A 24,521-nucleotide genomic window follows, 5' to 3' on the forward strand; every position below is an offset into this window, starting at 1 on the left:
TGTTTAAAAAATATATAAAGGCACTGCTTTATGAAAATTCAAGCCCAAGCTAAAGACCTATCTTTCGGCCTATGACTTAAATCACACCTTTACTTAAATATATACATGCCTCCCTATTCAGTGGTGCCTATGATACACGTCCCACTATTCTGCACAATAACTTAAGATGGAGTTGCATTTATACAGTACAGATATGCAAACATTGTCTTACGCACATGTGTACAAATATATGTAAAGCTGCATACCTGTATTATGTTTACTCCTTTGGCGCCGGAGTTAAACACAGCTTGGGCTGCAGCCGTGGTGAGAAACAGAGTCTTGTTGTTGAGAGTGCCTCCTTTAGCTGCCGCAGACGTCCCAGCGGCAGACGTCTCAACTCTGGCAGTGGAACAAGGCATGCTCCTCTTCACCGGTGGGGAAGACTCGGCTCTCGCACCCTCAACAGATTTGAGCTCTTGGTGCGATGGGACATCCTTTTCAAGTGCCTGTTTGCATTCAACCTGTGGCTGTACAAGATTCTGTTGCTGTTCATTTTTTTGTTGCTGCTTTGGAAGCAGAAGCAGCACCTGATTTAGTTGTTGTTTATTCTGCTGTGGCTGACTTTGCTGCTGCTGCTGCTTTGGCTTATCTTCCAGTCGTTGTTCTTGATGATGTAGAGGATGAGATTGCATCCGATTTTGTGGCTCATGCTCTGGCTGCTCATTCTGTTGTTGTAGCTCTGAATGACATTGTACACCCTGTGGTTGCTGCTGTTCGTTCTCTAGCCGTTCATCTGGTTGCTTCTTAGCCTCGTGTGGTTGAGTCTGTTCCTGCTGATTAAGATCCAGCTCCTTCTCAGAATTCTGTATTTCATTCTGCACGTGCTCTTCCGATTGATTTAGTGCCTGCAAAAGCTGCTTCTGCAGCTGCTGCGGTTGCAGGCTTTGCTGCTCTAGTGGCGGAGAACTTTGTTGGGACTGCAACCAATTCAGCTGTAGCTCATTCTGCTGTTGGCACTGCTCCTCTGAAGCATTGTCGCCACTGTTGGAGCTTCGGACCGAAGCCACTGCCGCCCGCTGCTTGGATGGAGAAGACGCCGATGACAACTTGGGGTTGTAGATGATCTTAACCCTGGAGCAACACATATGAGACGGGAGGCCCGACAAGTATGAAACTGTCATCGATGGATCGCGCTTCTCCTTAAAACGCTCCTTGTTGTCCAAGTGCGAGATCTCCAGTTGCAAGTCTCCCAACTGCACGGTGGTTACGTCACCACTGCTCTGCCCACCGGAGTATTCTGCAATGGCGCTGAGCACGCGAGTGCGCTCTGCTTCCCAGTTGCAGTTCGACACGATCTCGATGAGCTTGGACTGTGGCAAGCCACTTGGATGCATCTGTTGCTTCAAGGGCGTAATCACTGGAGTGATCGGGGGTACAACGTTCCATGCCACTGTAAGCGGGGTCAAAGCATTGGCTTGTATGAAGCTCACAGAGCCAGTCTGGATAGGAGGCACTGGCGGGCGCAATGCACCGCCTGAGCTTGAGCTGCCAGTCGTTTCTTTTTTAGATGCCTTTGGCAGTGTAGAGCTTTGTTTTTCCAACTTTTCTTCCTTTGGTATGATCCCTGCAATTTTGCAAAACACAAAAATTATTAGCAGAGCCATGCCGAGTACGGCAATTCCCCCATGCCCTAATCGAACAGCATTAAGTGACACATGTCAATTTGTCTGACAAAATAAACACGTACCTTTGAATTCTTTATTGAATTTGCCATTGGACTTACTTGGACCCTGAAAGATGATCACAAAAAGAACAAAATTCAAAGCATTAAAATTTAATATTATTTTTCTATCTACGTGACTTTACCGAAAGACCCAAGAGTATTAATTAATTACTGTTTTTAAACATTACTCAATGTATTATGCATAGGGCGATCGTCAACACGCTTCAACTACATCACATTTGAACTCCATTTTAGTGCCAGGCACCCATTCTAGACTGGCTGCCTAGAGAGTTTTTGTGTAGGGTTTCTGCAATGATGAGGTTCTTGTCGCATTTTAGCTCTTTTAGTGAGGTGGGAAGTTCACCGTCCAGAGTTAAATGCTTGTGGTAGAAGCTGTTAGCTAACAGAGCCCTATTGGAGAGCTTACAGGTTTTATTTCATTTCAAAAATGGTAGTTAAACCTCTCCATCGGAGTTATCGTTCAAGAATGTTTATTATTCACGATTTTATATTTGTATACCAGCTTAACTGTCATGCCTTTTTCCTCCGACTATTCGCTTCTTTGACAACGCCACATCATGGAGAGGGGTACTTTACTTGCGCAGTACAGTAAGTGGATTGTGGCCCGTGTGCCGCCATTAATGATGCCGAAGCTTTTCCTCTTCAAGTGCCGCTCATTGTGGTATTTTAGCCTTATGTGGCGTTTATATTTTTTTATCATGGGGATATAAGCGTCGTCGAGTTGAGGGAGTGAGAGCAAGAGTAGAAGGCAGAACAAAGTGACGAATTTAGCTCAACGAGGAGAGTTGGTGAATATAATTCCTCGTGGTGATAGTGGGGGGAAGGGTCACATGTTGGCCATCATTGCATAGTAAACGAGAAGGCAGTTAGTGAAAGTGTAGCGGCAAGTGGACCGATGACCGCCAAAAGAGTATCCGTCATCCTCTCTCCATCTTATCTCCCAAGCGACCCTTCGCGGGTCCCAGGTCACGTGTTCCCAGCCTCCCGCGAGGAGGCAGCGAGGTTAGATTTTTATTCCTGTAGTGTAAACTACCGTACACGGATACGTATACAGTATTGCACACTACGTAAATGTTTCCTCATTTTATGTGTTTACCGTAGAAGTTATATTAAACACTAAAAAATATTAATCATATTATACATTCACAATACTTCCTGATTAATGTTTGGATTGATGTCGGCTAACATAAAATACGAGGGGGTGTCGTATTACGAACTGTGAACCAAACCATAATTTTCCTATTTGCCTCTCAGTTTTTGGATCGTGGATATACCTACCGATTGTAGCTATTTTCAAGAACACAACACCTGCCGCCATGATCAAGGGTTTGCTGGATATTGATGTTATTTAAATGTACAGTAAAGGATTAATGTTATGAAACATTTACATTCTCCCCTATGTTCAGTGGTACACAGGAACCTAATCCCATTTTTACAAATATATACATCTTATAGCACTCAGGAAGCATTCTTGGTAAACGAAGCACTATACAAAAACAGCACTAGAGGTCATTATAACATGGTTCCAATGGAGATGCGTTACAGACAGCGCTGTGTTTTAGGAGCGGTTTACAAGGGCTTCATTTCTGCATCGGTTGATGCAACCAAACCCAACCCTCCAACCGACATCAACCTGACCTCTCCCACCCTCCACACTCCGATGCCTTTTCCTTGACTGTTTAGTAAAATTACCAGTACTATCACTTGCAAGCATTTTTCCAGACATTGTGGGTCAAAAATTTCATCAAAATAAAGCAAAAACATTTACCGGAGGTCGAATTTTTTTTACCGTGCAGGGATTTTCAGCGCAGGGATCTGGCACGAGAATTTTCCTCCAGGACAAAGTGTTAGAAAGAAAGAGTTATAAAGAGAAATGCCTGTATCTACATTGGGGCAGATTTTCAAGATTTCAAGAACCGAACCCTTGCAGATGTCGAGGCCTTACTGTATTAGCACTAAGGCAGCATGCATTGCGCAAACTTGTGGAGCGCGGAGGTTGCGTATTGCGTGCCAAAAAAAACAGGCGCAAACAGGACTGCGGTGGTGGCGCAGTAGTGTCATCAGGTTACGAAGGCTGTCGGTGTCAAAACTGATCTGAAGAAACAGCCCAGAGCCAGCACAAAGCAAGCAATGGAAAATAGATTCCAGTGGCCGATTGGGTGTAGGCCGTCAGCCTGAGGTGCAGCGGCGAAGGACGAAGTGACGTGGCGACTAGCACACACACCACGCGGGTACATGGAGTCCTCCTTGGCCCCAAATTGCCACGTGGCAACACCTTTCCAGAACCCAGAAGACAAACACGGACAGGAGCCTTTGGGCAGATCCAGCCTGCACCATGATGGGTCGCAGTCATAGGCAACGTCAGGGCCATAAAGGAGGTCCTGATTATGTAAATAGTGCACCTCCTCATCCGGACTGGAATCAAGAGAGCTCCAAGGTTTCTACTCGGAGGTTGATGAGACTTTCAGGAGGCTGACAGACATCGAGATGAACAGGGCTTTAGGAAGGGCGAGGATATGGACCTAGCAAGAGACCTGCAGGGCGGCCGCAGAGTTAAGAGTTGGTCATTCCAGATCTGAGAGGCTCCTGAAAAGGCCAAGGGTGAGAAGCCCCTCACCCTTCATTTACCGGTTAGGTCCCAGTTGATGGAGCTCCATTAGACCAGCACACTCAATATGGTGACATGAGTGGGGAAGACCCAACAAAAGCTTTCAGGTCCCAAAATTATGTCGAAGCCTGACACACTCTACTACCAGAGATTCGGAGTGAAGTGCTCACTGCCCTCCTTCTCGTGGATATGGCTCTGGTGAGGTGGATCCTGCTAAAAAAAACAATCATGGAGCCAGCAGAAGGGGCAGTCGGAGGCCAACAATGTCTTCTTAGCAGTGTCATTGCCACTATAATAATGTACTTATTTATCCAGGAAAGCCACCCTAAGTTCTACAAATTATTTATTTCAGGAGGGTCTTGCATCGAGTAGTAATTTAATATGCTTTAAGCCAATTAATGAGGTTTATGTAAGTGGGAGGAAATCACAGCATCTGCAGAAAACCCACGCACAGGTGGGGGGGGGAGCAACACGATCCCCGTACAGATGTAAACAAATATCAACTAATCAGCCTGCCTTCTCGTGAGCCAGGGTATGGCACCTCGACGCCCACGGAGAGTTTAACAACATTTGTGCAATCCACCAATCCTTGCCTCCACAGTGCTGGATTATAAGCGTACCACCACAAAGAATGGGCGTGCACATAGCATATGCATAAAATTGGCCCAGCTTGAAGGTAAGGCAAAACAGCACGGTGATTAAAAGGGCATATGAGGACATGTGGTTGTGCATGGATTTTGCAACAGATGTGGGGCTAAACTTAGTAAACTGGAACACCACAGGTATGGCATCATTAGTGGTCACAAGGACAAACCTGTGGCAAAGGAAACCGAGAACCGACGGTCGCACAGACCAGAATGATGCCTCTGATGAAGTTTCCTTACAAGGGCAGAATGCTCTTTGGGAAAGCAGAAAAGGTGGCCATCAAGGAACACGAAATGGAACCCGAGGAAACATGGCAGAACTATAGGACCTGTCCTTTTTGCGTCTTTCATAAGTACATGGGCTAAAGCCCAAACTTGAACCAGACCCTCTTGCGTTGGAACCAACAGCCTTGGAAGCTGGCAAGTCTGAAAGGGGACAGGGTAGATGACAGAGTTGCTATTCCCTGTAGGTCAGGAGATGTCCTCCCAGGCCTCAACTCTCAAATTAGATGAAAAGAGAGAGGGGCAAAGATTGTGCAAGGCTTCACTTCCAGCTCAATTAGCAGGTCATCTGACAGTTCGTCCAAGAGTGGAAGAACAACTTGAGACAAATGGCAACACCCCAGATTAAAAAAGGCTCTAAATACAAGCCATATGGCGATAGGGGAAATAGAAGATGTCCCAGGGGGTCAGAGTGGCTCAGGGTTCTACTCTAAATTCTTTATGGTGATCCAACGCTTCGGGAGGCTTCAGATCGGCGATTTGAGCAGGTTGAATGCGTACATGCCGAAAAGACACTTCAAGACGGAGTCCTTGGCCTCTAGAATCAGGGCCATAAAGGAAAGTGCTTGGCTGGAATTTGTTAATTTTAAAGGAACGCCTATATAAATGTACCAATAAGAACGATCACAAATACCTCAAATTATGAGTATTCGGGGGATACTGGTAGTTCGAGGTGTTCCCTTCTGGGCCGTCGGCATCACCCAGAGGTTTCACCAAGACTTTGGTCTTAGTGATGGTACATCCCAGAAAGGGAGTCACCACATCTACCCTTTCTTAGACCGAGTTCAAACAAGAGGCAGCTTGGAAAGAGACTTGGTGAGGTCAGTGAAGGTATGTGGTGAGAGCACTGCAGACTACAGGTTCATACTGAATGGGCCAACATGTACTTTGGAGCCAGCCCAGCAGCTGACCTACCTTGGGGCCAGTTCGATAGTACAATTTCTGTAAGGAAAGGGAAGATAAAATGGCTTGGGGCTGTCGGCTGGGGGTCTTGGCACAGGGCAGAAGCCCGGCAAGGCTGTCTCTGATGCACTAGGCCATAGCTACTGCCGTGGAAATAGTCCCATGGGCCAGATTTTGCATGTGGGCTTTCAAGTGGAACCTGCTGCAGAAACCCAGTGAAAAGCAAAAACACATGGCAGTTTGCTCCATGGTCCTGGGCCGCACAAGTCAATATATCATGGCGATTGGAGTTCCCACAGGTGACCTGAGCAAATCCTCTGGGGTTTTTTCAAGGGACAAGTGACTGTTGGGCTGGAGATGCCAACCTGCTGGGCATGCTATCAATCAGATAGTGGCTATGCAGGGTCAGTGTTCGGCTTTTCAGGAGAGCGTAAACTTCCTGGAGCTCTGGGTGACCAGGTTGGCTCTCGCTCAAATGAAGGTTGTTGTCTTGGGAAGGGACGGCTTCGTCTGGTGTGACAACTGGTGAACACAAGAGTCCTCCAGGTTTGATAAATCTAATGAGGGAGTAACTCTTCCTCATGCCTTCAGCAGAGAACCAAGATCAGCTGCTGGTGAAGCACTTGGTGGAATTGGACAACACAATGACTGGTTAAGCAGGGAGCAATTTGATACAGAAGAGTCGTCCTGCATCATGACGTATTCTATCAGTTAAAGCTCAGGTTCGGTCTTCAAATGGTTGATTGGTTTGCTTCGAGTAGGAAGCACAAATTTGACTCGTTCATTTGCAGCTTCAGGTAGCAGGATGCAATGGCAACACTTTCCTGCCAGTCAAGGGGTCACTGGGATAAACATTTCATCTATTCCCACTCATTCCCAAAGTCCTTGAGGAGGTGAGCAGGGAAGGGGCCTGCATAATCTGATAATAGCCCCATTTGGTGGCTGAAGGGGTCGTGGTGGGTCTGGCAGAGGTAGAGGCATGGCAGCTGCCAGAGGAGATACCTACACAGCCAGAGGGGGGTGTGGCATAAATGACTACAAGCTCTGAACTTGATTGACTAGATGTTGAGAGCACCCAGTTCAGAAGAGATCTTGATGAAGTACAGTAATTACTCCTAAAGTCTAGGTTACCCACCTGGAGATTTTACAACTATCCCTGAAACAGGTTCCATACATTATGTGCAAGAAACTAGATCCAGTCTCGTGCAGGGTGGCGCTTTGATTCGCTTGATTCCTGATAAAGAGGCATTGCGCAGAGGATTTTTTATAGTGGGTATAACAGTCAGGTCCTTAGCGAATTAAGCATTCAATGATGAGGTCAAGGGGCTGAGGGTCAGTTCGACCAAAAACATTGCAAGGCTCATCAGGATTGGGGGTGGCACCCTGGAACATGCATCTGGTGCTGAACACTTTGTGGATCAGCTTTTGAGCCCCAGGCAACGTGCTCAGAGTGGATTGACACTTAAGATGGTGTTTCTGGTGGCAATCACGTCAACTAGGGGAGCAAGCGCGTTGTGGGCTCCAGTGCAGTGGACAACCTAGACTAGTTCGTGGGCTACAAACGGCCCTCTCCTTCACCTCAGTGGGCGGTACACTTTAATTCGTGCTTGTGCACTTAAATACACTTAAAACAGGTCACCACGAGGGGCCAAGAGCCGCGTGCGGCTCGCGGGCCCGCAGGTTACCCCACCACTTCTCCAGTGGCAGTGCTGCCATTTACAGTCATCTCTAAGGAAAAGGTGCTGCTGAGGACATCAATGAGATGCATGCCTAAAGGTCACCAGACTTTCATATCAACCAGGAGATTATACTCCCAATCTTTCTGTCTGGCCCCTTTTTGCTCTCAGGTAGGAGGGCAAGTTCCATAGACTGTACCCTGTTAGGGCTTTCGCTTTTTACCCGAAGCATTCCAAGGAGTGGGAGGTCTTCAGAGCAACTATTTGTGTTGTATCGACAGAAGGGGGGGGGGGAACCTGCATCCAAGCAGAGAGTGGCTGCTTCTGTTAAAAAATGAATCCTGATAGCCCATAGGTCAAAGGGTGCTGGGTCATACGAGGAGATGCCATCCCAATTCAACCCAGGTAACGGTGGTTTCGTGGGCCAGTAGGGCTGGAGTACCTCTAATATGCATGTGCAATGCATCTGTGTGGAGTATCATACATTTCACACCATTAAACTCGATACTCGTGTCACAAGAGGAGTGGGTTGAAAAGGGTCGCCATTTAGAAAAAAATGAGAAAAAAATTCCCACAACCTGGTAGGCTCTTAAGGGTTCACGTGATTAAGTCGAATCATGTCTGCAATAGCCATATGAATAAAATTGGCTTTAGTGCCCGAGTTACGCCCCATTTTCAGGAGGCGGTCGTCAACACGCTTCACTCCAACACACAAGTTGTTCTTCACTATTGCTTTCAAACATCAAAAAAGCCTGCAAATCAGCCGTTAACATTAATAGTTAACATTGAGGAACTGGCACTAGGATGGAATTGCCATGCGATATAGTCGGGAGTGGGTCTGTGACCATCTATGAGAAATGGGCTTAACACAGGTATAAAAAACCCTGTTTTAAATGGCAGTTACATTTTATGTAAAAAGTTCCCTCATGTGCAGGGGTGTATGAAATGTTAACAATCATATGAATTCACGTCGCGATTCAATCGATTCTTTTTTTATCACTGATCAATGTAGCACTGTTAGTGGATGCAGCGTTTGCATAACCTAGCAGTACTACATTATTAAGTGTAGAACCTTGTCAACATTTGGAACATTGCTTGGTTTAAGAAGCCAACGTTCAAGCATACGATCACACAAGGGCACAGAGTAAAATCAACTTCCATTATACAAGCATTAAATTGGTGTGCAAAATAATAGAGAACTTTTTCATTGTTCAGAAATGTTGTATTTAATGAGGGCATGCAAACCCTGCAGCCACAACTAGGGGTGCATTTATCACAAAGATGAAGAGAATGGTAAATGCTTGCTCTGAAGTTGCAGATGTTCTTTTGTGACAAGCACCAGTGAGAGTGTCTCACCTTCTCTGTGCAGTGGGGTTTCCCACAGGTGCACTGTAGGTTTGCCTTGGACCGCTTGCTCGGTCCATATTCCCGCACACGAGCACACGTGTACCCATCTTCCAGAGCCCAGGCCATCAACTCATCCCGCATCTGCAACACCACCAAAGAGAAAATAACCAAGCTTGATAATGTTCGTACAATTTTAAACAGAACGAGTATTCAAAGCAGTGCATGCACAATTGTGTGCAATACTGGAAATATATGCTCCATAGATTGCAAAAGAAAAACACCAGATTGTTTTCATTGGTGGATAGTGTTACTTGAGTGATAAGTTAATTTAACAAAAAGATTTCTGTAAGCTTTTCTTCACACACACAGCAAACTTATACCTGTGCCTTGATCTCATTGGATGTAGGAGGCAGCTCAGTTTTAGAAGACTGAGCCTCTGTAGCAGGAATATCATTCGAACTTGCACTATCCGCATTCCCCTGGGTAGATTTGTCCATATCTGACCAAAGTGCAATCCGCTTCTTGTGTATTTCCGAATCTTCTGCAGAAAACCCATGCATGTTAGATGATAATATATAAAATACGTCTACATGAAAGGAAAATCTTAGAAAATAAATAACGTTATCCTACATTCACTGACAACTTGCAACAAAATCCACAACCCTGCATCGCATGCATTTATACTGCAATGTTACTTTACATTTTCATAAAATATTAGCACAAACGATGCGCTGTCCTAAAAACCCATACGTGCATGCATTGTATAAGAGGAGAAAGGGCAGTACCGAGTCCTTCCAATTTCCTTTTGTGCCCTTTTCGGCCTGTAAGCTTCCAGAAGGCGTAGCAATCTGACGCGACGTCATCGTAGAAAACGTGGGTGCCACTCAGCCTCGTCGGCAGCCTCTTCCTGCGCTTGTGTCGGCCAAACGACTCGTCCTCGGGTTCGGTGCTATCTGCAATGCCACTCTGCTTGCTCATCGTTAAGCCTGCCTGGCGTCGCGCCTGGGGAGGGCAACTGCACTCCAGCATGCACTCGGGTCTGCCGCAGTGTGCCGGCACGGCGCGGCCCTCACCCAGGCTATCGCACACGCAGCCCAGCCGGCAGAATTCTTTCTGGCAACGACCGCTGGCCGCAGGTGTTGATGATGGGCTGCTGCTGTGTGACGTCGACGTTGTGGCTGCCGCAAAACGCACGGACAGCTTTTTCATGCCTGTCGCGGTCATCTGAGTAAAAAAAAAGCAGGACATTAAGAAGCAGCTCCATTAGGTAATGTGCAATTTCTTTGGCTTAGTTTTTCACATTCACATAAGACAAAAAACAGCACGATGTTCACACCTGTGGGGTAAGCAGGGTAGTGATGGAGCGCTCTGCCCGATCGGTGGTGATATACGTGCGGTGCTTCCCATCCAACAAGGCCAACTCCTCCAGAGCAAGCAGCATGGTGTTCACATTGCGGCTGTTGGCATTCTTCACAAGCGCTGCCCCACTGACAGGACACGACCGAGCTGGCTTCAGCGAAGGAGGCGTAAGCGGTGGCGACGAGGGTAGCGTCACCTTTTTCGGACTAGCGAGGGGAGCGGCAGTCGCCACCACTTCTGCCCGGCCACCATACTTGCCGCCCCTGCTGCCGTACCTGCCGCCCCTGCTGCAGCGCTTTCCGCGGGTCCCGCGCTTGAAAGACTTTTGTGTCGCTCTCAACGCTGCTGTCGAAATTTTGCCCCGGCCAGCCAGCGCGCCACGTTTTTGCGTCACACCTGACAGTGGCAATGGCGGCGGCGGCGGTGGAGACGTGGCGCAGGTCTGAGCAAATGCCTCTCTCTCCCCGGCGGACCGTGCTGGGCCCGCACGGCGGCGTAGCACGCTGTCTAGGGTGCGCACGTACGTGCTGCCCGTGCGTGGCGTCTGGAAGGTGACACCGGCTGCCTTGCTGGCGTACATGTTTGGCCTCTGTTCCAGCAGTTTCTCTTCCTCCTGCAGATACTCGTCCAGCTTGTCACTCAAAAAGACTGAACGGTTTTTGCCCAGCGTGTTCATGTCTGTGGGTGAAAGCAGTTGGCACGCAATTTGGCGATTAAAACGTATTCTTACATTCACAAAACATTCAAAGAATCATGCACATGATAATTGATTCGTTATTATTTAAGCAAATCATTTGAAAATTGCATGTTTTTACATTTACGATAACAGTGAAAAAAACTGTACAAATGAGATGTTAAAGATTAATCCCAAAGACGTAGCAAAAATGAGAAAAAATATTTTTGTTGAAATCGCAAACCTGAATCGTAACATTTCAAAGAATTACTGGAAAAGTGTATTATTAAAAAGTAGATTTCCTGAGTAAGCCAATTGAGATGTACAGCTCTTTTTAAAGGGTGACCAGTTACATGCCTACAGGGCACAACGCAGAACAGAGGTGAATGTGAGTCACATGGGAACGCACCTGGGGCACTGCCACTGGATGACGCTGGGGCCTGTAGCCCAAACTTGTGCTGCCACCCTTTAATCTTCGTCACGTCATTCGTCTTTCCAGTTCGAGAGACAAACCTTGGATCAGCACCTGAACAATTAATGATAAGTAATAGCCCAACTGAAAACAAATTCCAACACGCTGATATGCAGAGTAAAGCTCATCTATTGTAATAGGTTTTTACCCTTTTAGCTGGCACAAAAACTGACACCTTTATACAAGGGATCATGTTTGCAATAACCACAACACAAGCAGTCAAAAATGCAAACAAAAAGAGACAACTCTGATAATATTCTTAGCTCTTTCGGTAAAGCTAAGAATATGAATTACTGCAGTCACGAAAGCTTTAAATCAAAACTCTGATAATAATATGCACTGTCCTTGAATTTGATTGGTCCACACCCGAGACAGCTTTTCTTAGAGCCTAGTCTCCACTGGTGTTGGACCAGATGACGCCAAAAGGCGTACAACTCAAAAACAGCGCACTATCAGAGTATTGAGAGCTCGGGGTAAGCCTTTACATTATGAGACCTCCTTTGCCAGTAACAAGATATAGTAATAGGTTTTTACCCTTTTAACTGGCACAAAAACTGACACCTTTATACAAGGGATCATGTTTGCAATAACCACAACACAAGCAGTCTCCACTGGTGTTGGACCAGTGGAGACTAGGCTCCAAGAAAAGCTGTCTCGGGTGTGGACCAATCAAATTCAAGGACAGTGCATATTATTATCAGAGTTGTCTCTTTTTGTTTGCATTTTTGACTGCTTGTGTTGTGGTTATTGCAAACATGATCCCTTGTATAAAGGTGTCAGTTTTTGTGCCAGCTAAAAGGGTAAAAACCTATTACTATATCTTGTTACTGGCAAAGGAGGTCTCATAATGTAAAAGCTCATCTAGTCACACGATTCATAGCTTGGAATCGTGATTTGATTTTTGACAAGAGTGGGATTAGCAGAACCGTGGAAGGAGGAGCTGGGGATGTGTGGAATTCAGCGTGGTATTCAGGCAAAAAGGAAGGACTTGTGGGTCCTGGCCAGCTTCGTGGAAATGCTATTGAAATGTGTGTAAAACATATGTTTCAATAGCGATCCTGCTTATTAACAGCCAGCTGTTACAGACACCAATGTCTAGAGTGTGTACATGACTCGATTCCACCCTGATTTTTCTGTGCCATTTAGGCAATTTGGGAGGGCCCGTGGGGTATGGATGGCCTTGTATCGGTTTTAACATTGGAACCAACTTTAAAATAATGCGATACTTGCAAGAACTAGAGGTTGGATTTGTAGGAATCGAACAGGATTCTGCAGGAATTGCACAGCTCTCATGTATAATGTACGTACAATTTAGCACACTCAGCTAAAAACCATTAGCACACTCAGCTAAAAACCAAGCCAATCACATGCCGAATTTTATTATTTTTCACTGGGTTCAGAGTTCAGCACTCTACTTTTGAGGTCTCGGATAAGCACCCTGCTTCGTTCTAATTTTGAAAAGCAATCCCAGCTCGGACAGTCAATGAACACGAACCTGACTCGTCATTCCCTTTGCTTTTCTGGAACTGGCTGAGCGCAGACTGAAGCCTATCTTGCAGCCTCTGAATTCTTTCTTGTGCTCTCCCGGTTGAGGCTGTGATAACAAAAGAGAGCAAAGTGTTTCAAAGCAAAGCAGCATGTCACTAGTCAATGCTTTATAAGTTGATAACAGTGGCGGCTATAGTCATCAAATGTTCAATATAAAAAAATAATTCTTTAAGTGTGAACATTTTGCAAAATTAGGCATTATAAAATACTTTCAATAACCAGCTTTTGCTGTTATGATTACACGATGTACAGCCGTGTGGGTGACGATTTAAAAGCAACGTTTATGTTAAGCGTGGCATTTAACAAATGTCTTTTTACCATGATCTGCACTGTTGTCGCTTAATGTTGGGGACAAACGAAGGGTTTCCAATTTTTCTTGCTCCATGTTCCGATGAGCCAACATAGCCTCCTGATTGAAATAGTAACCACATTTCAAACAAAAGCAGCTGTTGATCAGACCCATTTCACAAAACAGCACTATTTTTTAAATTCTACTATAACATTCATAGGACTCAAATTATACTAACCAATTCCAAGCACTGTCAGTCTAATTCCCCATGCAACTTGCAAAACAATGATTTCATTCACGACATGGGAAGGCAGGCTTAACTTTCACAGTATTTTCAGGTGTAAGACTAAAAATAGTGATGTATTATCTAGGTCTTACATTTTAACTCCAATATTAATGCATACTGTACCAAAACTTGCCAATACAGTACCACGACTTTTGTTTTTCAAACATGAAAGTTTTGAAAAGAAAATCTTTCACTAAATTATAATTTTATACATTCTATTATATTTATTCTACAATAAAGCAAAATTACATACTGTCGATGAGCAGCACACATTACGGAATGCATCCCGCACGAGCTCTAAGGACCACTGGGCCAATCCTTAACGACATGTATATTTTTTTTTATATCATGCAAACTAACTTCACGCAGGGAAATTATTACGTTTATCACGCATTCTGTTTTGACATCATACGTAATCCATATTTTTACGCATTAAAATGTCCAGAAACGCAGCTTTTCTGGAAAACTGCGAGACGGTGGTCATCATTCCAAACAAACAGCACGCCAAGCATGACACCTTGTTGGAGAAGGAGAAGAAGGACACTCCTCCGACATCAACTCTGTCGGCTTGGTGTTCCATGCGAGGATGGTGGTGGGTGGCGGTAGCGGCGGCGTCGGCACGTTGAGTGGGGGCCTCCCAGGCCAGTCCACGCGGTGCCACCCTGCGGCCCCGGGGCTGGCTCGAGCCCGGCGTCGGGGAAGGTGTTCTCGAGCGAGAGCAAAGGGAGCCCGAGCGCGACGACACCGACGAGAAGGAGGGCGGCGGAAGTTGAAAAGCCGGCGCGTTGCCTTCCTTGGGCGGGGTCCACACCCACGAGGAGAACCCCGTGTGCCCGATCTTGAGCGCTGGCAGCACGCTGCCCTTCTCGCTCACGTACTCTCCCCTAGGGGCGTCCGGGTGTTCTGTTGTCTCCTTGGCATCATCCTTCGGCACGGACGTCAGATTCAGCAACCTCAAATCCAATTCCGACCGCGTCGGCTTCACGTCTTCGGGGGTTACATCCATGGCATCGCCAGAAAATGCCTCGTTATTCAAATGAGGAATTGTCGGAAGTGGTTGTATTGGCAAAGGGCTCTTTCCGGGTCTTTCCTCAACATCTGACACATCAGCTCCATTACCCTCTGACAAACACAGTTTGCTGGGTTTTACATCGTCCGTTGGCTCAGACCAGTGTGGCGGACTTTCGCTCACCAGCACGATCAACGGTCGGTCGCCACATGCGGATCGCGAGAGAGAAATCTGCGGAATGCTGTACGAGTACAAGACGGAGGCTGGCAGTTCACCAAGCTTGACTGTGGGCTTTGATATGTTACACTGCTTCAAGCGCACAACGGGAAACAGATTTTGGTTCAGAGGATGATGAGAAGTAGGGCACTTGGGATCCTTGTCCTGCTCCACCGATGTAGGCACAATCATGGCTCCTGCACGAGCAGATTCCACCTTACTAATGAGATTTGACTTGCATGTGCTGTTCCCAGCAGGCAATAAACAATCACTCAAAGAGATATTCTGGAGAACAACTTGGGACTCTCCTTTCCCTCCCAGACTGGAGGGAGGGTCAACGTTTTCCACCAACTCCTGCCAGGTGTCATTAGGTTCGTCTTTGACTTTTCTGATGTCAAACAAAGTGTTTTGATCCTTACATCCATTGGAATTGTCGTCTCGCTTCGACTTATTCCTGCAAAAGTTGATAAAAAACAAGTCATGTAACAAATACATTTATCCATTCAAAATAACTAATTAAATTTGGATTTAAAGCTTTCGTGACTGCAGGGATTCATATTCTTGGTTATGTCGGTAAGTCACGCAGAAGGGAAATAATAAAAATAAAACAACAAAATTCTCACGTTTCGATTGCAACACGAGCAATCATCATTAGGTGTGAAAACCACGGCAAGAAAATTTAAAAAAGTGGCGGTTAAATGCCAACATAAAGAAAAGATTGCGATGAACAAGAAAAAGAAAGCAACACACCTTTTTACACCATCTCCATTCGTTGACTTATCAGACAGCACATCTTCTTCCAACATCCCAACAGATCCATCTCCTCGGCTGGCATCATATGAACGGTCATTAGTCCCAACCATGCAAGCGTGATCCCTCTTCCCCGACGAGCCCAGCGAGACTCTCTCCCTCGCGCCCTGCTGGGAGTTGAGCGCCCTGCCACTGCCATCACCGCCTCCCTCCTCATCCTGGTTCAACGCGTCTGACTTTGGCTCGGCGCTCCAAGCAAGGGGACTGTGGCTTATCTTGAGGTGGGTGATGGCCGTGTTTTGGTAGGCGGTGACGGCAAAGAACTCTGTCTGCGGGAAGATGAAGGTGTGCACGTTGTCCGCGTCCAGTCGCAGGTGGCGTGGCACCTTGTTGGCCCGGATGATGTGGAAGCGCGTCACGTACTTAAACATGGGGATGAGGGAGATCACCCCGTCCTGACCCAAAGCGGTGTTCGTCAGCTTCACCTACAGCCATCAGAAACAAACATAGCAGTGTCGGCGTCAACGGCTGTTGTGAAAGCGCTGAAAGTATAAAATCGGAAGTTTGACCAACATAAATAATGCCAATGGCACTAAAAAAACCACATCGGATGTTGTCGGTCATAATACGGAGTCAAGTTTAACCGTGCTACATCATAAACGTAATCCAACAACTGTGCGTTTACGAATTTTACACGAAAATATACATTTACGTACCCCTAAAGTAGGTATGCCTAATAATAAATAAATCTTAACTTTTTATTAAAGCTGTTGCACATGGAATAGAATAAGAGCTGGAAATTATATTAAAAAAATACTTGGGACACTTTCTCCTCACGCTGTATTGATTCTGGGGGTTGTTTGGTCAAAGTTGACCATGCTCATCAGTGTAGGTTTGTGAAGTATGGGTCCAGGACCTGTTCAGATATCATTCACCACCGATGTTTGCCCATGGGAGGGAATCATAACCGAGATCACCGAATTCCAAGAGCAGTGAGATAATCACTGCACAACCGCCGCTCGATCCGAATTCGTGGTGCTTAAAATAATACTGGTGCTTGCGTAAGGTTGCAACCACTTTTACCTCTGAAAACGAGATGCTCTCGTACATCCAAAAGGAGCCAGGCGCGACACCCTCCTGGTGCACGTAGACGCTGTCAGGAATCTGTGGCTTTCCCCGTTCTATTGGCATCCAGCAGCCCTCACCCCAGCGGTAGCGGTGTCCGTCCACCGGCACGACGTCAATTGCCATCAGGTAGCAGCTTTGAGGATCCAAGCCACGGACCTGGTAATAACCCAGACATTCAGAATAGATCAGTGTTCATTAAAGCGGGCTTGTCTGGTGGTGGTCTGGTAGCGTGTGGTGCTACTATAAGGCCACTTGTCGAAGCAGAGTCAGTACCAAGTCAGCCAATTGTGAATAAACCCGGTTCTCACGTCTAATGATTTAACAGTAACTGATTAAACTTTCGGGCATGTTAAAGCAGGCATTACCAAGCCCTAACAATAAACTGTTGTCCAGCAGCAACACGAAGTAGAGGGGAGTTTTTGTTATCTTATACAATTATTTGTTACCCAATTAGTTGAACCAGCAATTGGTAATCAATTCCTTAAATAATTGGGATAGTCCAGCACAATATAAAAGCAAGTTTTTTCATTTTCAAGTCATTACAAACAATAACAAGGTTTCTTCATTAATCACTACACAACTTTTGCATCAAAAGTTTAAAAGAGTTTGAGCCACACAAACTAAGGCAAACCAAGACAGAAGGAGATGCGCGCAATGCGACTATTTGCCACGGGAGCCAACCCACCTTATAGCGGCAGTACGGGAACATGCGGCGCCCGGTCTTGGTGAGGATCATTTCAGTTCCCCACGAGTGGAAACGCTCCCACACCTCTCGGTTGTCGAGCGTCACTTGGAAGCCACACGAGCGGATCGTGTAGGCCATGCCTCGTGCCTCCTTGCGCTTCCAGGGGCTCAAAGCTGGACTAATGGCATCCTGCTGTATTTCCTGCGCTGCCCCCACCACCCCCGCCATGCCCTGCAGCAGGCAGGTGGGAGGGGGGATCATCGAGCTCGTAGGAGACACGACCCTGCTGCTGCTCTCGCTACTGCTATTGCCACCACACTCAAGTAAATCCATTATTGTGATGCTTGTGGGGGTTTGAGGACTGAAATGGCTTCCAGAAGACCAGAAGTCATCTCATGTCGCAACCATGGTCTTCACCTACGCTGTCAGAGGGAATTGAAAGGATAATATGAAAAATAATTGTTATGATAGACGTACATTTTAAAGTTATGCAACTTGAATGAAAAAAAAAACACGTTAACTTTTATGACTGCTGGCAAAATACTAAAATATATTGAAATAGCGAAATTAATTCTAACAGATATGGACAAGACAATACCAAGGCATTAAGTCATAGCATCAGTGAACACTTAATAACAATAAAAATCATACATCGGCATAGTTTCTGTAATATTGTTCCAACATGTCTGTGCTCAGAAGTATACAAAAATGAACAAATTACCTGTTACTACATGGATCAGAAACATGGACATTAACAAAGGAGATTCATATGTGCAAAGAGTAAAATGTGTTAAAAAGGTGCACACTTGGAGCTGCAGTTGAGAGAGCAAGAGCAACACGTGGATTTGAGAACGTACGCCTACCCCAGTGTCTCCCAGATTCCCTGGATCATTGAGGTGCGGTGGACCAGTGGGACAGACCTGGCCCCGTGAGCACTGGTCCTTAAATGGGTTGATGCACAAAGGGGAAATCGATTAATTATAAATAATACTATTACGTCAGGCGTAACATACCGTCACGTGTTTTTATGTCAACGTGTGTTTAAATAATTCATATATTTCACACGGATATACAGTTGAGGCCTAGATACATGCGATGTCATCATCAATGACAAGTAACGTTATGCAATGTCTAAGAGGCCCATGTAATTATCGATGAGCACGAACGTACTAAGGAATGTTATACCGCTCCTTTATATACGTGCGATCATGATTACCAGTTTGTGTGATATGGTACCCCCCATAAAAACGAATATTAATGGGGTCGTGCTGTATTTGGAAAACGGGAAAAAAGTTTAAGAAACTATGAATGTGTTTTGTTTATTTTAATTTAGGGGAAGGAAAAAGATCGACGGTTCAGCTGGCTGGCCTTTAGGCAAGATATTTACAGTCAGTATTGATAGGTGATGATGAGTGGTTGATGTCAGACGAATTGTCATGCATTCGGTTAGCAGCCCTTTAACATTCTTGAATGCATGCCAGGAGTTAATATGCAGATTGTGTAACCGATATGCACACACTAACGCCGCACAACTCCGAAAATAAATGGTGATAGAAAACATTGGTCATGAAACCCCACAAACCTAGACCAATAAATGAACGTGAATGGAAAGATAGACCTTTGCCTGTTTATTAAACAACGAATAAAGGTACCAAATTTCAAAACTCTATATCGATAGAAATGCAACTGAAACATTTAGTACTTTCAACGACTAATAAAGTACAACACAATGTCAGCCAACTGTTTTGTTAGAGACATTCGGTGTGAGTAAAAACACACACGTTAATGTGGGTGGCTGGGGTTTCACAACTGTCTTTTTATTTATCCGTGCAACTCAGCTATTCAAACTATTTTTTTTTATTTTACCAGGGTCAGGCCCACCAAACTATATAGCTATTTTATGGAGGCGACCTGGCCACAAATGATAGCCCTAACCAAGTGGCGGATTATTACATGGAAATGTACAGCAGCCAAATACTAAAATAGCTAACTCGACCGAAGGGTCAGCTAGCCTCATACTTTCAATAAAAGGTCAATATATCCGCGCTAGATAATTTGGCCCTGACATTGCGCCCTTATGAATAACACGGGTGCTGTTGGTTGCTGCCAGGGCAGTCGAGCAAAACCCACTCCCGTATGATCCCTACCTCACGAAACACATAGAAATCGGCGTGTTTAAGTCTGATTTTAAAAAAATAACCCTCACGATGTGGGGGAGGGCCCTCATCCACCAGTGGATTAATAAAATGGTGCGGGTGCATTAAAGCCCTACCAAGCCGTAAACATCTCTCACCAAACCCCTCGTGCGCGCAAAAAAAAAACCCCATCAAACATTGCTTGCTGGGGCTCACACGCCAGCAACTCGAGGACTATGAACCGCCACAACAACAACAAATCCTACCAACAACACGCCTCGGGAAAATAAGCGTCAACCAAAAAATGCACGCACGCACCCGCGCCTCGCCGAGTGCGTCACAACAACGGCGAGCAACACACGGGACCCGCGATTCGTCCATGTTGGTGACGTGCGGAGTGGGGTGGGAGAGACACACACACATCATCATCGTCGTCGGCCTATGCGCGGCCCAACAACGAGCCGAGAGCAAAGCTGCTGCTTGCTTGCTGCTGCTGCTCACCCGACATTTTCTGCACACAATTGGCCGCGTGGGGTTTAGTTGCATCTCGATAGGGGGTGTTGTGGGGATGCGTCGTGACGCGTGAGAATGTTGTTTGCTTGCAAGCGCCGGGGGCGGGCGGGGTGGTGGTGGTAAGGCAGCCCATCGTGTGTCATTGCCTGCCGACGACCATTTGTGGGCTGCCATCAACAACAACAACAAGACAAGTCCCACATGTTTCTTCCTCAATGATTCCCCCGTGGTCGACGTCAACACGGAGGCTATCACTGGAACACCACAGCCTGTACCACGAACGATCATATATGGTTTTTTTTGGGCTAGGCCACGTATTCGTTTTATGCTAAATTAGGTATAAAAACCACGACTTGGCCGAAACAAAAAAAACTGGCATAAAAAATTCCGCGTGGCCTTACCAGATAAACAAATATAGATTATTGTTGTTCTTAGCTACGAAAACCAACGTTTTAAATGTACATTCCACTGCCGAATGAAGACGTCGCCACGTATGTAAGAAGGGGGTCCCCCCTGTGGGTTTTCGGTTATCAGACTTCAACCCACGCCAGTCAGTTCGGGTTCTTTAAGGCGGGGGATCTTAGAAGTACCCCACAACAAAAGTTATCTGCTGCCCATCGCGTAAGCCCGCAGCCCGATTAAAATCTGTTTGTGCATGGTGGTAGCTCACCAGAGCAGCACGAGTTCTGGCTATAAATCACGATACGCTATCAAATTGGCACTACTGTTGTAACAGTCTCAAAGTACTCTATCTATCGTAACAACGCGATGGACACAAAGGGCTTGCGAAAAAAAAGTAGTACCCTTTTGGGAATTAAACAAACGCGATCACGCCCTCCGTAAAGAAAAGATAAAGATGTTACGCGTCACCGCTAAATTATTATGCCGGGCTAAGGTTCCACAGCGGAGAGACACATGAGCACGAGGTTCAACTAAGGCAAAGCTGGTAACGTGGCCAATGTTTGTCCATTTAAGAATAAACACAAACACCGGGAACGCACCGTGACTCCCCGTAGCTCTACCTGGGGACGTGCAGTCTACGAAGCGCAGTATATTAAGTCAGTATACGAAATGCCGAAATATTATTTTCGCCGCTCACAACCACCTCCAAATCGTGTCAACAACAAACAAAAAAACCCAACTCGCACGTACCCGTGTATGAAACAAAAGGAAAACATCGAGCGATGGTGTGTGTGTGTGTACACGAAGCTAACGTGAGCGAAGTAGTGGTTGTTAAGCGACCACTAACTATCGCATACGATTGTGTGGACACGCGAGGGGGGATTGCTTGGACGTTCCGTGAGTTAACAAAAGCGTGCAAGTACTGCTGCACGTTGCTTTGGGTTGTGACAACAGCAACAACAAAACCCCAGCAAACACACGGCGCGGGTGACGGGACTCGCTGGGTTCAAGCATGCGCCTGTTGTTTTATACTATTAAAAACGACACGACGATCAAATGCTTATGGAGCCGACCTGTAAGACACCCGCACACTAACTGTAGCCATCTCTCTCCACCCCCCCCCCCTCTCCCTATAAACACGTACGTATGTCCGAACTTCTTTCGCACCGCACGTAGCCGACCGTGTTGCTCATCGGGAGGTGCGGGAAATATTTTTTTAAAAATATATATTAACGCCGGCCAGTTGCTGGGTTGCTCGACGTAAGAGAGACGGGGACCCCCCCCCACCCCACCAGGAGCACGAGACGAGAGCGGGCGGTAAGGGCCCCCCCTTCCGATGGGTCACGGGACGCAGCCGTGAAGACTACGAAACGAGTTGCGCCAATCGGATTTGTTCTCGTAGCCCTGATGGGCGTATTCGTTGAAGCGTCGCTTCACTCACGTGAGGCGGATTTTCAGGGTATGAACCTTAATTGTGTGTGGGGGAGTATCTTTATCACGGTGGTTATTAACAAATCGCCTGCGATGAAATAACACACAAAAAAGAGGCTCACTCAAGGCCGTTAAAAATCTCGACGAGCATAAAAGCGGAAAATAATTAAAAAAAAGAAAACCCATCGGGTAAACACGCGGAGCAGCTGCCATTGCACGCGTTCCAGGCCAACGGAGCCATCGTGAGGGAGCACGTGACAGGCTCGCCTTACAATAACCACTTTAAACAATCTTTGGTGACGATTACAAATTGCCACGTTGGCAGGTACATCGCTTCTACGGAGCTTTACGACGGAGCCAGAAGCTCGGCCGAAACATTTTTTTTCACTGAACAGCTTCAAATTAACAAAGTGTGGCGAAAGAAAAATGGCTACACGAACATTTAAATCACAAGCGCACAAGTGCCCGTGTCGTCTTGTTTGAGAAAAAAAACCTGCGGAGCGAAGAGCGTTGTCGTAGCAACATCAGCAGCAGTTGAGGTAGTAATCGTAATGATAAACAGTGGTTGCTGCCGATAGACATTGGTCCCAGTTGTCGTGCCCGAGCTGGTCCATAACCCACAACCCCCGCCAGGGGGGACACAGAGACTCCCTCCCCCCCCACCACCGCTTCCTCCCAACACGCGGCTCAGCGCCGCCGCATCGAGATCAACAACAAAAAAAAGCCGGGCCAAACGACAGAGAAGCTCGACGCTTCGAAGGCGGCTGCGACCTGTTATTAATTCGTACGATTCGTCGAGCGCCGCGGTTGATCAAACGCGCGGCGGCGCGCTCGCCGACGAGACAATGCGGCTTGCGCACGCTGTGAAACACGCCGAGCGCGCTTCCGGTGCCCGGTGCGTATCGGGAAGCCCCCCCCCACCAACACCACCCCCCCCCACCATCCCCCCCCACCCCCCCACCACCCCCCCCACCACCCCCCCAACCACCCCCCCACCACACGCGACACCCCGAGCGCGTCACGGCCCCACCCACGTCACTCAAAACCCCAACTGGGATAAGCAACGGCGCGGTCTCACCGTTGGCGAGCGAGGCAGCCACGTGATCGAAAGAGCTCGCTCCCTATTGGTGGAGCGGCCGCGCATTTGCCGAAACGCTCTAGCGAATGCAGAGTGAGAACGAACGCCTTCGCTCGCCGCATTTACACACGACGTCGCTTATTGTTACGTTCGAGTTTATGGCAACCCCCGAGGGTTTTTTTATTTTCTGTGATTACAAAAAAACTTAAATAATTATCGAGGGGCGCAATCGTAAAAGATTTGCGCCTCCGCCTCACGAACCTTTTTCCCGCTCTTCGACGACCGTCGACGGCGCGAAGAAGCACGCAGGCGCTCAGAGCCACCGCGCATGCGCGGGCCACGCCGCACCCCCACGTGACCCGCCGTTAAATAGAGAAAAAAAAACTGACGATCGACAATACATAGATATTTTTTTAAACGATAATTTAACGCGCGTCAAAATAACCTCATGAATAAGCGACGTGACTTAACACCTCAGAAAAATCCTAACAAACTAAAATTAAAAGTTTTTAATCTGCAACTTAACGGCGTGCGCGTCACATACCTCGCGCAGTGACGTCACTTCCGTCGTCACGTACACCCCCCCCCACCATCGCGAGTTCGCCCCCCCCGCCCCACGTGGTTCCAGCAGCACGTGGCTGCCGCGTGATCACGCGCGACCACGTGGCGCGCACTTGAACTTGAGATGGCTGCGCACGGAAAAAACTAATGTGGCCATGCAACCTAAACTATAGGCCCGTGTAATAAACCAATCGATTGCGCGCCCCTTCATCGACGGAGGAATACCAAAGCCACACGAACTCGATCTCTCTCAAGGCATCTCGTAGCTGGCAGACCACCTCGACATTCGCAATTAACAATAGATAACGCAACGAGAAACGGGAGACCGCTCCTTCCTCGTGTCTCTTAAGAAACTGACGCGCTGCTAAATACACAAAAAAAACATTCTTAATGCGGTCATGCGTTTCATGAGAAAACCCCCGTCACTTTAGACACCGAGACGTGACGGTTACAGTCATACACATGCGGCCATTTTAAAGTGATTTAGTATTATTATGAAGACATCTTATCGCACAGATCTAGTTTTGTCAAGGGATTGTTTTTAATTGGGACTTTTTCTCCGACAGAAGCTACAGTACATTGTAAGCAATAACCCACAAATCGCTAAAAATAGCAAATTATTGTCCCTTATACTGTTCAGGTTGACCAACGCTCGATTTTACAAAGCAGATACAGTACTTTAATTATACTCTTGCGTTTTTTCTGTCTTCCTCAGCACCTATGCGCAAGTTTTATACACGTTATAATACCTTTGAATAATACAAGTCACAATGCTCACGTATTTACCAGTACATGTACAAGCT

The 24,521-nt window shown here is 46.7% G+C and overlaps 1 protein-coding gene across 16 annotated transcripts in view; it reads right to left on the reverse strand.

Annotated features, from left to right (window-relative positions):
• Window positions 1–24,521, reverse strand: part of LOC116943203 (uncharacterized) — a 46,344-nt gene that overhangs the window by 21,618 nt on the left and 205 nt on the right. For 4 of the 16 annotated variants that reach the window (XM_076067707.1, XM_076067706.1, XM_076067708.1 and 1 more), the window contains exons 1-15: window positions 22,573–22,981; window positions 18,462–18,539; window positions 17,599–18,015; window positions 16,869–17,069; window positions 15,786–16,270; window positions 14,328–15,489; window positions 13,554–13,644; window positions 13,183–13,281; window positions 11,625–11,741; window positions 10,520–11,220; window positions 9,969–10,407; window positions 9,564–9,724; window positions 9,193–9,324; window positions 1,727–1,769; window positions 246–1,603 (exon numbers count right to left, since the gene is read on the reverse strand). In XM_076067707.1, the coding sequence (XP_075923822.1) occupies window positions 246–1,603; window positions 1,727–1,769; window positions 9,193–9,324; window positions 9,564–9,724; window positions 9,969–10,407; window positions 10,520–11,220; window positions 11,625–11,741; window positions 13,183–13,281; window positions 13,554–13,644; window positions 14,328–15,489; window positions 15,786–16,270; window positions 16,869–17,069; window positions 17,599–17,931 (5,322 nt within the window). In that variant the 5' untranslated portion in view covers window positions 17,932–18,015; window positions 18,462–18,539; window positions 22,573–22,981. Of the gene's footprint in view, window positions 1–245; window positions 1,604–1,726; window positions 1,770–9,192; window positions 9,325–9,563; window positions 9,725–9,968; window positions 10,408–10,519; window positions 11,221–11,624; window positions 11,742–13,182; window positions 13,282–13,553; window positions 13,645–14,327; window positions 15,490–15,785; window positions 16,271–16,868; window positions 17,070–17,598; window positions 18,021–18,461; window positions 18,540–22,572; window positions 22,982–23,418; window positions 23,543–24,521 lie in introns of those variants that run through there. The other 12 variants (XM_032955858.2, XM_032955855.2, XM_076067705.1 and 9 more) reach the window with 12 other exon arrangements.

The sequence above is a fragment of the Petromyzon marinus genome, chromosome 17, assembly GCF_048934315.1.
Source record: "Petromyzon marinus isolate PM22_M1 ecotype Great Lakes invasive population chromosome 17, UKy_Petmar_22M1.pri1.0, whole genome shotgun sequence".
In the NCBI taxonomy this organism is placed as follows: domain Eukaryota; kingdom Metazoa; phylum Chordata; class Hyperoartia; order Petromyzontiformes; family Petromyzontidae; genus Petromyzon; species Petromyzon marinus.